The sequence below is a fragment of the Gymnoscopelus braueri genome, assembly GCF_963280865.1.
Source record: "Gymnoscopelus braueri genome assembly, chromosome: 17".
Taxonomy (NCBI): domain Eukaryota; kingdom Metazoa; phylum Chordata; class Actinopteri; order Myctophiformes; family Myctophidae; genus Gymnoscopelus; species Gymnoscopelus braueri.
In genome coordinates this window covers 13,342,637-13,355,778 of record NC_137617.1, presented here as the reverse complement: position 1 = coordinate 13,355,778, position 13,142 = coordinate 13,342,637, and the positions used below count along the sequence as shown (strand labels likewise).

Genomic DNA, 13,142 nt, shown 5'->3' with positions numbered 1-13,142 from the left:
TCACAAGATCGGCTATTTTAGAAAACCGTGGAGGAAAAAAAAAGTTTTTTAAAAAATATTTTGTGAAACATTTTAACAACACAAATCTTGTACACACAATATTTTTAGATGGGGGGGGGGCGGTCGATAAATACATATTGATCTGGGGGTCCTTGGCATGAAAATGTTTTAGAGCCAGAGCCACTGGTTTTTAAACATTAGGAAACCAGCCCATAAAAAAAGCAACCCACCGCAACTACCAACATTTACAAGCGACTTGACAGAAAAACAAGCCCAAAGTCGCTTATAATAAGCAGACATGGCAACGCTGTATCCCGGGACCGCCGCTGATGTGCTTCCGTCGCTCACGAGGCTCACCGTGAGAAAGGTTCCGGTTCTAGTCACCGAGGAGCTGAAAGCAAAAAAGCAAGGAAGTGTCCAGGTTGGTTTTATTTAAAGTGACAGCTTATGGACTCATTCACGGATCCGAACCTGTAGTCGTGCCAGTTAGCGTTGATTTAACCCGATGTAACGCTTAACTCTCACGTTTTCAATGGAGCTAGTTTGGCAGAGATCAATAACGTTAATCCATAGGAAACTGGCGAGCAGGCTAGCCAGGATTCGCTAACTAGCTTTAGCTGCTGTTGCTGCTTGCTGGTTTTTAATTGATTGATTGAATGCTTTATTAACAGTTTGCCAAAAAAAAAAGCACAGATGTACAGTTCTATACAAAATAATGCTAAAAGGGTTAAACCCAAGAAAGCACTATGGCTTGTTTCCATAGGGGTCCATGTGTATTCAATTCATCGAAATGGTGCTGATGATGATTATGATGATGATGGTGGGTGGGTGGTGGTGGTGGTGAGTCAACAGGAGAGTAAATAAATACTCTGATCTGGGTTTGATTGTCCAAGTGGTTCCTCTACGTTATGTTATGTGTGTGTATGGGTAGATTGCTACCTTCTACACATGACTCTGGGCTGTGCTAATGATCTGAATGGACATGAGGATTCTTTAGCTGGATTTCTTTTTATTTTATTGACCTTTATTTAATCAGGGAAGACCATTGAGAGCCCTGAGTACAACATGATCACAACATATACAAAAAAACGTCACTGTTAGCGCTGTGTCAGCCTAATTTATTATTTGAATCTTAATATATTTCTTGGTGTTCGTGTTAGCAGCCAGCAGTGACCGATGTATGGGAAGGGGGCCAGAGAAGATCTGTTGGTAGGATTGTTTTCGATAAAGTTTATGACAGAAGATACTGTAGGGTGGCTATATTTAAGCAAAATAAAACCCATTGTTTACCATACACCTTATTATGCTGATGTTATACTGTAACTGTGTACGTGCAGAAGATGCAGATTTAAATAATAAGCTGCTTTGTTATCACCTGATTTATTAAGCCTACTGTCTGAACACGTGTCATCAGCGTGACATATTGGGAATCATTTTGATATCTGCCTAATACCAATCTACAACGCATAGTGGGCCTTTTGGATACGTAATTATTGCCCAATACTGATATAATGACTGATATATCATGCATCCCAAATCGAAATCTATTCTCCTTTGTTTGTTTGTCTCATAGATGGGGATGGTGCACCGGTCACAGGGATAGTGCACCCCCAGCATTAGCGAGAGAGAGGATGCTACTTTTCACCACCGCAAAGACCAGTGGGACACGGAACGCCTCTATGACTCACAGCCCGGCCAGTCGCTGGGTGTTCAGAAGACGAGAGAGAAGATGTGCAACGCCTGCATTGTTGACTGTGCGAGCAGATAGCAGTGGAAGAAAGTAGCAAACAGTAAAAAAACAAACTGTCATTACATTTCAGGAACTCGCCAAATAAAACACTAACCCTTGTAAAAGGGAGGGGGGAAAAAAGGAAGAAATGAATTTCCTGTCAGCCATTGTGACTTTTGAGAACCTCCATGAGGTGCGGAGGTTGTGCCACTGGGGTCCGGTGATAGCCCTGTCCGTCATCGCTGTGTGTTCCACCATGGCCATCCTGGACTCCATCATATGGTACTGGCCCCTGGACACCACGGGAGGAAGCATCAACTTCATCATGCTCATCAACTGGTCCGTCCTCATCCTCTACAACTACTTCAATGCCATGTTCGTCGGACCCGGGTACATCCCTCTGGGGTGGAAACCAGTAAGGACGATTGATTATACCATTGGTTCCCAAACAGTGGGTCGGGACCCATATGTGGGTCGCGGACCAATTTTTATGGGTCGCGAGTAAATGCCCCTTTATAATTAGTTTCCACATTTAAAAAAAACATTTTCAAAATATTTTCAAATAATTAAACAAAATAATTTCTTAAGTTAAAAACTAATTCAAACGCTTTTTCAAAATATTTCCATAAAAAAAAAGAAACATTAATTAGAGTGAAATAAAACCCTGTTATTAAGTTGTGAAAATAGCAGATCTACTAGCTCACAACGCGGCGCGAAGCGTCGCGTTGTGTGCTTGTATATCTGCTATTTTCACTAGTTTGGGTTAGGGTTGGGCAAACGTCTAATTTCTCTTTTGGGTCTTGAGCCAAAACGTTTGGGAACCACTGATTTATACTGTACCGAAAATAGCTCATCTGCATCTACAAGCTCACAACGTGTCACGATGCGACACATTGTGAGCTTGTACATCTGCTGAAAGCAAAAATCTTGAATCAGAGGATGCTTGTCGAAAAGACGTTTTCATTTTTCAGACGTTTGACTTTTTTCTTTGGCTCAACAGGAGAACCAACAAGAATTACAATACCTCCAGTTCTGCAGAGTGTGTCAAGGCTACAAGGCTCCCAGGTCCCACCACTGTCGCAAGTGTAACAGGTAGGCCAACACTCTTAGGGTGGGTTAATGTTGACGAAATTCAACACGATTCACCACTTTCCTACCACCGCCTTGCGTTGTCAGCGAATGCTGATTAGTTGGTGTATGACAAGAATGAAGAAAATAACCACTTCAGTGGAAACGACGTGTTTCTCTTTTAATCAGAACCAGAATCAGCTTTATTGTCACATCACAGGTTTACAGTGTAAAAAAGTGAGTGAAATTCGTTTTTGTGCATAGTTCCCATCGTATCGTTATTTCCATAGAAAAAAGAAAGGGAAGAAGTGGGAGTTCAAGGGGGAAAGGAGATCAGCCAAGTTAAGGTGCTAAAAAGAACACAATAAAAAGACATAAGTCAGTGCGTTGTACATGGGATTACGGTGCAAAATGTCAGTGTGTGTAACTGTGCGTGTAGCAGTAATGCGTGTAGTAGTGCATAGTGCGTGTAGCAGTAATGTAACTGCTGTACAGAGCAAATATAAGCAGTAAATCATGGGCAGGTGGGGAAAAAAACATGGATATCCATGAGCAGGTTATTAAACACATTTTGGGTACATTTAAGAAAAAATTAAATCGGCTAGATCAGGTAGAGTTCTCCCACACAACTCTCCTTCTCCGTTCTCTACACTGGCTCCCCGTAGCGGCATACAGTTTAAAACCCTGGTGCTAGCCTATAGGGCAGTGAAAGGAACAGCTCCTTCTTACCTCCAGGCTATGGTCGATGCTTACACCCCTGCCCGACCACTTCGGTCTGCCACCTCGGGGCGACTGATTGCCTCGTCATTCAAGGGTCCGTCTGGCCGATCTACACGGTCGCGACCTTTTTCTGTTTCTGGCCCCACAGTGGTGGAATGAACTCCCCACTGATGTCAGGACAGCAGAGTCACTCCCAATCTTTCGCCGCAGGCTGAAAACCCACCTCTTCAGGAAACACTACCCTTCCTCTTCGCCTTGCCTACTTGTTGTTAATTAGTTGTACAAACTCTTGCTTTATTGTTGTATTGCTTTATTGGATCTTGTTTAGTCGATACACTTATTTGTTTTAGCTCTTTCTCATTTGATTTTGCTATTTGTCTCTTCTGTTTAAGAAAGTAGGTAGCTGATATATTGCACTTTTACCTTAGCGCTAGGTATACTCTTGGTTGCTTGTTTTAGCAGAAAATGCACTTAAGACTTCTGGTGATTAGTAGTTTTGTTTCCCTACCTATGTTGAATGCACTTATTGTAGGTCGCTTTGGATAAAGGCGTCTGCTAAATGACTGTAATGTAATGTAAATGTGGCAATTTTCCCAATTTTCTCTGCAAATAATGATATACTGTAGGTCTTCATATAAACTGTGTATTCCTCCACTTTCTCCTGTCTTCCAGGTGTGTGATGAAGATGGACCATCACTGTCCCTGGATCAACAACTGCTGCGGTCACCAGAACCACGCCTACTTCACCAGCTTTCTGCTGCTGGCGCCGATGGGCTGCTCCCACGCCGCCTTCATCTTCATCATGACCATGTACACACAGCTGTATGAGAGGGTCAGTAGATGCCACGCTGAAAAATGCACATACACACACAGACCCCACATGAATTTAATCTGTACATATTGATATTCTATATATTATTTTTTTTTGTGACACTGTTGTTTTGTCCAGTTGTTTAATGGACCACGATGGAAGCAAGCCCCTGGCTTTTTTGTCACCCATTTGCAGTGGTGTAAAGTAACTAAGTGCATTTACTCAAGTACTGTACTTAAGTGCATTTTTTAGGTGCTTTTACTTTACTGGAGTATTTCCAATTTTCTGTACTTTTATTTCTACTCCACTACATCTCAAATATTGTACTTTTACTCCACTACAATTATTTGAAAACTTTATTTACTTTGTAGAGTCATATTATTATTACAAAACATACATTAACCACTTCAGCCCTATGTATGCTTAGGCTATTTGAAAATAGACGATCTACAAGCTCACAACGCGTCACTTTGCGACGCGTTGTGAGCTGCAACAGTTGATTTGTTACTTTGAACCCCACTTTAGAGAGTTCAGAGTCAAAGGGAACCGTTTTCAAAAGACAAGAGTATAGACACATTTTGACTTGGATACATGCTACATGATTTTGCACATGTAAGTCACTCTGGATAAGCCTACATTGTAAAATGAAAGGTTATGTGCCCTGGCTGTCGCTTGCTTGGCATTCCTCATTCAATATCAGAACCGGTACTTGCGACCGGGTGGCCTAATTTACGGCTAGTGGTATGCTAGCGATAAACTAGGCCATGCAGTCACCACTGATCGCTATTGTTTACAAAGAGAAATACTAACAATGGTACTCTAACTAATCTTTCTCTGATTTTTGAAGAAGGTTTTTCAGAATTTTAAAGTGTTGTGTCAATTTCCTTTGGTCATTATTGTGGATAATGCTTTTCTAGGTGGCTCGCAGGCTTTTCTCGAGGTACAGTTTCTTGCCCCCACTGGAGTTGTTGTGACGGTTGTTTGAAATTTAACGTTGGATGTCTAAAGCCATTTGTCTATTCATATTTGTCTGTTGACCCTGGTGTGTGAAATACTGCATGGATGCTTGACCAGACACTAATAATAACAACATTGTGCATACGTCATGTATGAGCAAAGTCTGAAATTAGATGAATTGCCTGTGTCAGCCCTATCAAACTGATCATACTGTAGTCTTAACATTGAATGGTGAATTGTGGTTTTCAGGGATTGTGGATGTTTTGAAGTGTTCTCTTTTCTTGAAAATAGCCGATCTACAAGCTCGATACGACGCGTTGTGAGCTTGTAGATCTGCTATTTTCAAACATTTTATTTTGAGATTTGTGTGATGTGCATAACTTTGTAGAGTCGTACCTATGTACTAATATTTTGCTTCAAAATGCTTCAATAGTGTTTTTATTGTATCGAATCTAAGCATGGCGTAGTCCTGATTGCAAACGGACAGTACAAAACTGCTTGATTTGCTTCCACCAGATCTCCTTTGGCTGGAGCACTGTGAAGATAGACATGAGCGCCGTGCGGCGTTTCCAGCCCCTCATGCCATTCAGTGTACCCGCCTTTGCCGCCACGCTCTTTGCCTTAGGCTTGGCACTGGGTACCACCATCGCCGTGGGCATGCTGTTCTTTATACAGGTAAGCCTCTTTAGGACCTGAGGCAGATCCTAAAAAATGTCTTCTAAATCCTAAAAAAAATCAGAAAAACATATGTTTCTTTGTCAGTGGTTCTCTAGACTGAGAGAACGAGCCCAATCGATGGTCTTTAAGGGCGGATCCAAACTCAGCCGCACGGATTCGTGCGGGGCTTCCTATTGCTTCACCAATCTATGTCCCCGCCTCCCCTCCCCTCCCCCCCCCGGCCTGTGCACGGAGCACGCTGACGTGACCAAATTTAGAGCGACGCCCCTCTGCACTCTGATTGGTTAGGAGATAACAAGGTCCTAAGACCATCTTCCTGCATGGCTCCCCCAGGCTTTTTTTCTTTTGTAAAAAAAAAAAAAGCATGGGTTTCCGAGGCTAGTGGTTCTCAAACCTTCTCATGTCAAGGACCCCCAAAATGATATGTATCTGGCCGTGGACCCCCATCTGAAAATATGTTGTTCCAGGGACACCCAAAACAAAAGCAAAGATTTGAGTTAAAAATGATCGAATATATATACTCTGTATATATGCAAAGATTTGCACAAATTTTCACGATTTTTCGAAAATAGATCTACAAGCTCATAGCTATGAGCTTGTATATCTGCTATCTTTTAATAGCCAAAGTATAAAATAATGGTTATCGTGGTTAAAATCTAAAATGACACAGATGCTTGCCCGGTTTTAATGGGATATGCTGTGTGCACTGTGGAACCTATAGAAACAATAAAACTGGCATATCCACTGGACGGCAGGTGCAGGACCAACAGTGGATATATATAAGAAATAATAAAGTCTGCACACTGAACAATTTTAAATAATTAAAATTGTGGAACCTATGACATTAAAAATTGTATTTACTCCATAATGGGTATACTTTGCAGAGGAAAACTGCAATTCATTGGTAGAATTAAGAATGGATTCAAATCTTCAATCTAAGGTTTTTAATCAGACTCTCCTCCACAGATGAAAGTCATAATTCGTAACAAGACCTCGATCGAAGCCTGGATTGAGGAAAAGGTGAGTGTATGACTGTCTTTGTTCCCTGTGAGAACCTGCTGAACCACACAGACACATAAACCGCTTAATCCCTGTATTCATAGTTGACTGGAGTCCCCCAGGGCTTTACATTAGACCTCCTGCTTTTTCCTTCTCTACACCAAATCTTTTTGACTAAAATAGCCTAATCTACAAGCGCACAATGTTGTGAGCTTTTAGATAGTCTTTTTAAACAATTTCTGCACGACACTGTCGTATGACAAAGTGAAAATTATATAGGGATCATAATAGTTGGTTGGACTATTAACATCTTGAACAGAGAAACATTGTGTTATGTAATAGTGTATCAGTTCTACAACAGCACACGTGATGGCAACTTCTCCACTTCTCTTCCAACCTTTCTTTTCTTATGTGTCTTCCCTGTATCCTCTCCCTCTTTGTTCCTCCCTCCTTTCATGCCCCCCTCCATCTTGTCCCTTCTGTCCACCACCTCGTCCCTTTGTCCCCGCAGGCCAAAGATAGAATCCAGTACTACCAAACAGGGGAGGAGTTCATCTTCCCGTACGACCTGGGCAGCCGCTGGGAGAACGTCAAGCAGGTCTTCACCTGGTCGGGGACGCCCAGAGGGGACGGCAGGGCGTGGCCCGTCCATCCCAAGTGTCACCAGCACACCTTAACCGTAGGTTGGCTTTTAAGTGGCCTGGGTTTAGGATCTGGAGCAAAGACAAATGTCTACGCTGGTGAAAAAGTTTAATTCAACTGGAAATCTAGTTTAAGCCATTCAATCCGGGGACGCATCTCTGTCATTTTAGATATTTTTGGCTATTCAAAAATAGCAGATATACAAGCTCTGCGCTATGAGCTTGTAGATCTGCTATTTTTTTCTGTGCAAAATCAGCAAATCTTTGAATATATACTTTTAACTAAAATCTTTGCTTCTGGGGGTCCTTGGAACAAAATATTTTGAGATTAGGACTAAATACATATCATTTTGGGGGTCATTCACATGAAAAGGTTTGAGAACCACTGATAACAACATACATATGTTTTTTTGTTTGTTTTTGTATTAACTGTTGTAGGATTGAGAAGACATGTGTAGAATCTCCAGAAGCAAAAATTTGAGTTAAAAATGTTCGCTTTGAAAAATATAAATATTCAAAGATTTGCCCAAATGTTCACGATTTTTCCCAAGAAATAGCAGATCTGTACATCTGCTATTTTTGAATAGCCAAAGTATTATGCGTTCGCGATTTTAATGGGTTAAAGTGGTCTCAATATACAGTATGGGCATGTCACGTTTGTGATGCCCACCCACCGTCCACCCACAAGGCAATTTGAATATAAAATGTAACATTGCTGTGAAGGATGCACAATGTTGAGATTTTAGCCGATCGTCATTTTAATCAATACCAATATTTTTGGTTTCAGTGCAGCATGAGTATTTGTATTTGTTTCCACCAGTGGGGTTGACCTATTATACTGTAACAGTGATGCATTATTAATAGCACCCATCCTGGTCTATGAATGAACACTGTGCTGTTTCTTTCCATGGGTGTGTCTCAAACCAAGCCGTAGTTCAGCAGGCATTGAACTGCCATGTGGAGACAGCCATGTTCATCAGTAAAAAGAACAGTCTGCCTAATTATCTCGACATGCTCTGTATTGTGTACAAAAAATGCAAGCATTTCTTCCGTTCCGAGTTAATGCTGATCTGTCTTTAAAATTCTGTTTACTGTTCATGTTGTTTCCCTCCGAACAGATTGAACAACTGAAGCAGAAAGCTGACAAGCGAGTTAGAAGTGTAAGTACCTGCTGTGTTTGTACTGTACCACATGAGGGCAGTGCTGAGCCACAAGACATCAGCCAAGTGCAATAGTTTACAGGCTATGGTGCATGTTAGAGTAGAGTTCAGTGGAAGTGTGGGAAGCTTAATGAATTAAGTGTGTATTTTTATTTAGACCGTGTGTAATTCAGCAGCCAAGTAATATTAAAATGCAGCTATTAGGTACTGTGCATTATAGTTCCTTATAGCTGCCACACATTTGTAAGGAACTTTCATATAATTTCATCTTATGTTATTCTTATAAAGGTTTATAATGTATCAAGAGTATTATTGGTAAATATTTGATTAGAAATTATGTTCATTGTACTACTTTTAACAAAACATTTTCTCTTAATAATCCTAAAATAGATACTTAAAAAAAAAAAAAAAAATACTGTTGCAGCATGGAATGCAGGGCTTTTGTTGGAGACATCAGCGAGTAGTAAACAATAAGATCTGTTATGGCCACTGATATGTAACCACATTCTTTAAGGAACATATCTCTGCTGTCCGGCAGAAACCAGCTAACTCCAAAATGTTAATTTTTCAGGAAATTAAAAAAAAAGTGGAGTTAGGAGGTTTTGTTCATCATTAATAAGAACAGCTGAATGGAGCTCCAAGCTCACAATGAGGTTGGAGGTCATAAGGGGGTGGAGAGGTGGAGTTAGCTGGTTTAGCAGAAAGTTTGAGGATCCAATGGAGTTAGATGGTTTTGTCAGAAGCGCTTTTTAATAATTTTCATTGGTTCAATATTTCGTTTTACCAACACACAGACGTAAAGGGTGTTCAATGGCCCTGATTTATGGAGAAAAATGTAAAAGCGTCAAAATGGAGTTAGCTGGTTTCTGCTGGACAGCAACGAATAATCCCGTAGTGTATAATAACAGCTTTTTAAGCCCTGTTTTATATTTAGTCATACAGTGTGAGCTTGTAGATTGGCTATTTTTGAAAGTCTATTATTTCATTCACTGATTAGTTTGAGCAGTAGAATAAGCAGGCTTTGTCTTTGGGACTCCACCAGCAGGTCCAGTACCGGGCGGTGGAGGACTACAATGGAGCCTGTTGTCCCGTCAGTAAGGGTCTCCACACGTTCTTCAGGACCCCCTGCACCGAGGAGCCCAGGATCCCACTCAGCAAGGGGGACACCATCCTGGCTACGCGAGGAACCAAGTAAGTCCACCAGAGAAGACCTTGCACTGGTCATGGAGGTGGTGTTAATCTCTCTATTGATTGTATAACCTATAAGACTTCATTGGTTCATGAGGGGGGATTTGATCGTTAGCCAGTAACATATACATGGAGCTACTACAGAAGAATAGGGTTTACACAGCAAAGTAACAGCAAGACACAAAATGGAAAAGACAAATCCTCCTAGTATCAGGACTGGTTGGCTTTTTTCTTGCAATGCATCGTCACAGTACCAAACTTAAAAAAAGTATTGATTGTTAAAGGTCTAAAATATTTAGACCTTTCCCCTCCTGGAAATGATTTTGTGTCTGTATGACAGCCAGCTAATTGCTGCTTCTCTCCCCTGCAGATGGTGGATGTACGGAGATAAAGTTTTGACTGATGATCAAACTACAGGTATAAACTGAATAATAGGACTATCCAATAAGAAAAAAATCTGATATTTAGGAAAAAATATGTTTTATTGGAGTTGCATGCAGGAAATTGCTTGGATTTGTTTTACGTACTCTACAGTACATATTTGATGTGTAACTATTAAAATCTTTAACGTACCATATCCTGAACTCTATATCATAGCATTAAGTGGAGTGTGGGTATTGAATTGAATTGAATTTGACCTGAAACTGCAAGGTACTGGTAAAAACTGTCATGAATGAAAATGTACTTGTCTTTTCTCTGTCCTGGTCATCAGCTGGGGAGCGGATAAGGGGATGGTTCCCAAGGAGATGTGTGGAGAAGTGCCATTACGACACAGCTGCCAATGAATCAACCGTTACCAGCGACAAGAAAATAAATTAATAGATTTCAGAGACGGGCTTCACGTGGACCAGGGGAGTTAAACCAAACAAAAAACATTACCTTAGAGCGACGTCTGCACCAGAAGTCGACCTCTCCAAAAGCTGTCCTGCATTCAACCTCACTCCCTCACGTTTACCTTCAATGTACAGTATGACTATTTCATTGCCGAATTCCTCATGCAACCCAACTTCACATTTCAACTCGCGTGTCGCTGGTTATCTTGACATTAACCAGAGAGTAAGTAGTAGGTTTGAGTGGCTGAACCCATACAATCCGGGGAAGCATCTCTGTCATTTTAGATTTCTTTGGCTGTTCAAAAATAGCAGATCTAGTAGATCTGCCATTTTTGCAAATCTTTGAATATATATTTGCTATATATGCTTCTGGGTCGTCCCTGGAACAAAATATTTAACAAATATTCGCTTTAAAAAATATATCCCTAATGATTTGCACAAATCTTCATGATTTAAAAAAAATTGCAGATCTACAAGCTCAATCTATGAAGCTATGAGCTTGTAGATCTGACTGCTATTTTTGAATAGCCAAAGAAAATCTAAAATGACAGAGATGCGCTCCCGGAATTGAATGGCTTATTGTCAGCTGAGCAAAACGAGGGTGTCTATTCCCTTTACAATGTCACCCGAGAGATGTACAGCCGAGGTGGAGCGCCCATACCTATCATCAACTCCCAGTACTTATCTAACACTTGTTAACCCAAGCCGTGCCAGTCAGACGCCGAGTCGGCGGTGCACCAGGATCAAACCCAGAACCTTACGATTTCAAAGGTGAGCACTCTACCGACCTACCTACCGACCTACCTACCTACCTACCCGAACACATGTTAACCAGCGCACCGCTTTATAAGACAGAAATAAGTGTACTGTATGGCACAACCTGTGATCTGGTTCAACCAGGCAAAGCCTTGTCTAGCACTACTATTGCCTATAATAACCCTACTGATGTCTGCCTGGCAGGGAAACATGGGTTTGGTTTTCACTCCCCTGACGACAAGTTGAAACCCCAGCAAAGAGTCTTAATTCCTAGGAGCTGCCCCACAAGGCTTTTTATGTGACTTAATTTTTAATGGATGACTTTTTACTTGAATGCGTTGTTTTTACCTTGTGTTGATGTCCCATTTTTGCCGATTATTATGCAATGCCTCTGCCCCTGCCCAACGATCGCCAGGGCTTCGTCATGCAACTCTTTGTACAGTACAAAGACAATAACACTTGTTTTTTCTTTTTGTTATTTTTGTAAAAACAGAATGTCGCCCTCAAATGATATGAAGATTAAAAACCGATCCTATCAAAAGCACTGTTTGATTTATTCAACAATCCTGATGGATTATTTCATTTTTAGTATTGATGATTTTAGTGCATTGTGCATTCCATTCATTATACTTTCCCGTTACCAGAGTTTTTACACTCTGATGTAACCATTGAATGAACCCTGGTATCCCCATTTTGAGCATGTCATTATAGGCGGAAGAATCTAAAAACGTTTTTAAAATAGCCGATATACAAGCTCTAATTGCGATGCGTTTTGAGCTTGTAGATTGGCTATTTTCACTTTCTGAAAAGGAAATGAGGAAGAAAAGGGCTGAAGTGGTTAAATTAATGACTAGCTGCATGTTTTACATAACACTACTACCCTCTATTGACCATTGTTGGTATATAGCACATGAATAAAACCTGAAAACTAGTAACCTGGAGTTTGGGGTTAACATCTAAATCGGCAGCAAAACTAAAAACACAACTGTTCATACAAAATGTAATAATAATTTAGGCCATACATTATGACTTTATCCGTGCTATACATCCACAGGAATTACACACATTTTACCAAGGTTTCCAGTCTCACTGGAAGGTGGCCACCCTAAAGACAAAGAATATTAGATTATCCACTAGCATTCACTCAAGAACCCTCACTCACTCACGCATAGTTTCAATGAAACCTCTCCATTGAATTAGTAGTGAATGAGTATAAAATAAAAGTTATGAAAAGTAAAATATTGATAATATGAAAAACAATATTCAGGGATTTACATCGACCTGCTTGCAGTGTGCACATGAGATTTGGTGCTGATATACAGTAGCCCCAGACACACACACACACACACACACACACACACACACACACACACACACACACACACACACACACACACACACACACACACACTCTCTGACATATATGGACCTTCTGACCTACAGTGCAAAAGGGACAGGGGGTCTTCAGCAACCATGCAGATAATGTCATGAGTTAGGGTTTAAAGCCTGACATATACATACTGTAATCAGGACATGTTGTAGTGGCCTGCCATGTGCCCATCAACAACCAGTTGACCAGGGCAACAGATCAACTTGTATATC

At 40.9% G+C, this 13,142-nt stretch overlaps 1 protein-coding gene across 1 annotated transcript; it reads left to right on the top strand.

Moving 5' to 3' along the window:
• Window positions 1-373: 373 nt before the first annotated feature.
• zdhhc6 (zDHHC palmitoyltransferase 6) lies at window positions 374-12,081 on the top strand. The gene is made up of 11 exons (XM_080454469.1): window positions 374-421; window positions 1,574-2,144; window positions 2,730-2,821; window positions 4,190-4,349; window positions 5,802-5,960; window positions 6,930-6,983; window positions 7,474-7,641; window positions 8,722-8,763; window positions 9,806-9,954; window positions 10,322-10,368; window positions 10,664-12,081. Exons 2-11 carry the CDS (start codon window positions 1,878-1,880, stop codon window positions 10,768-10,770), a joined length of 1,245 nt encoding a protein of 414 aa, XP_080310595.1. The 5' UTR covers window positions 374-421; window positions 1,574-1,877; the 3' UTR covers window positions 10,771-12,081.
• The last annotated feature ends 1,061 nt before the right edge of the window (window positions 12,082-13,142 follow it).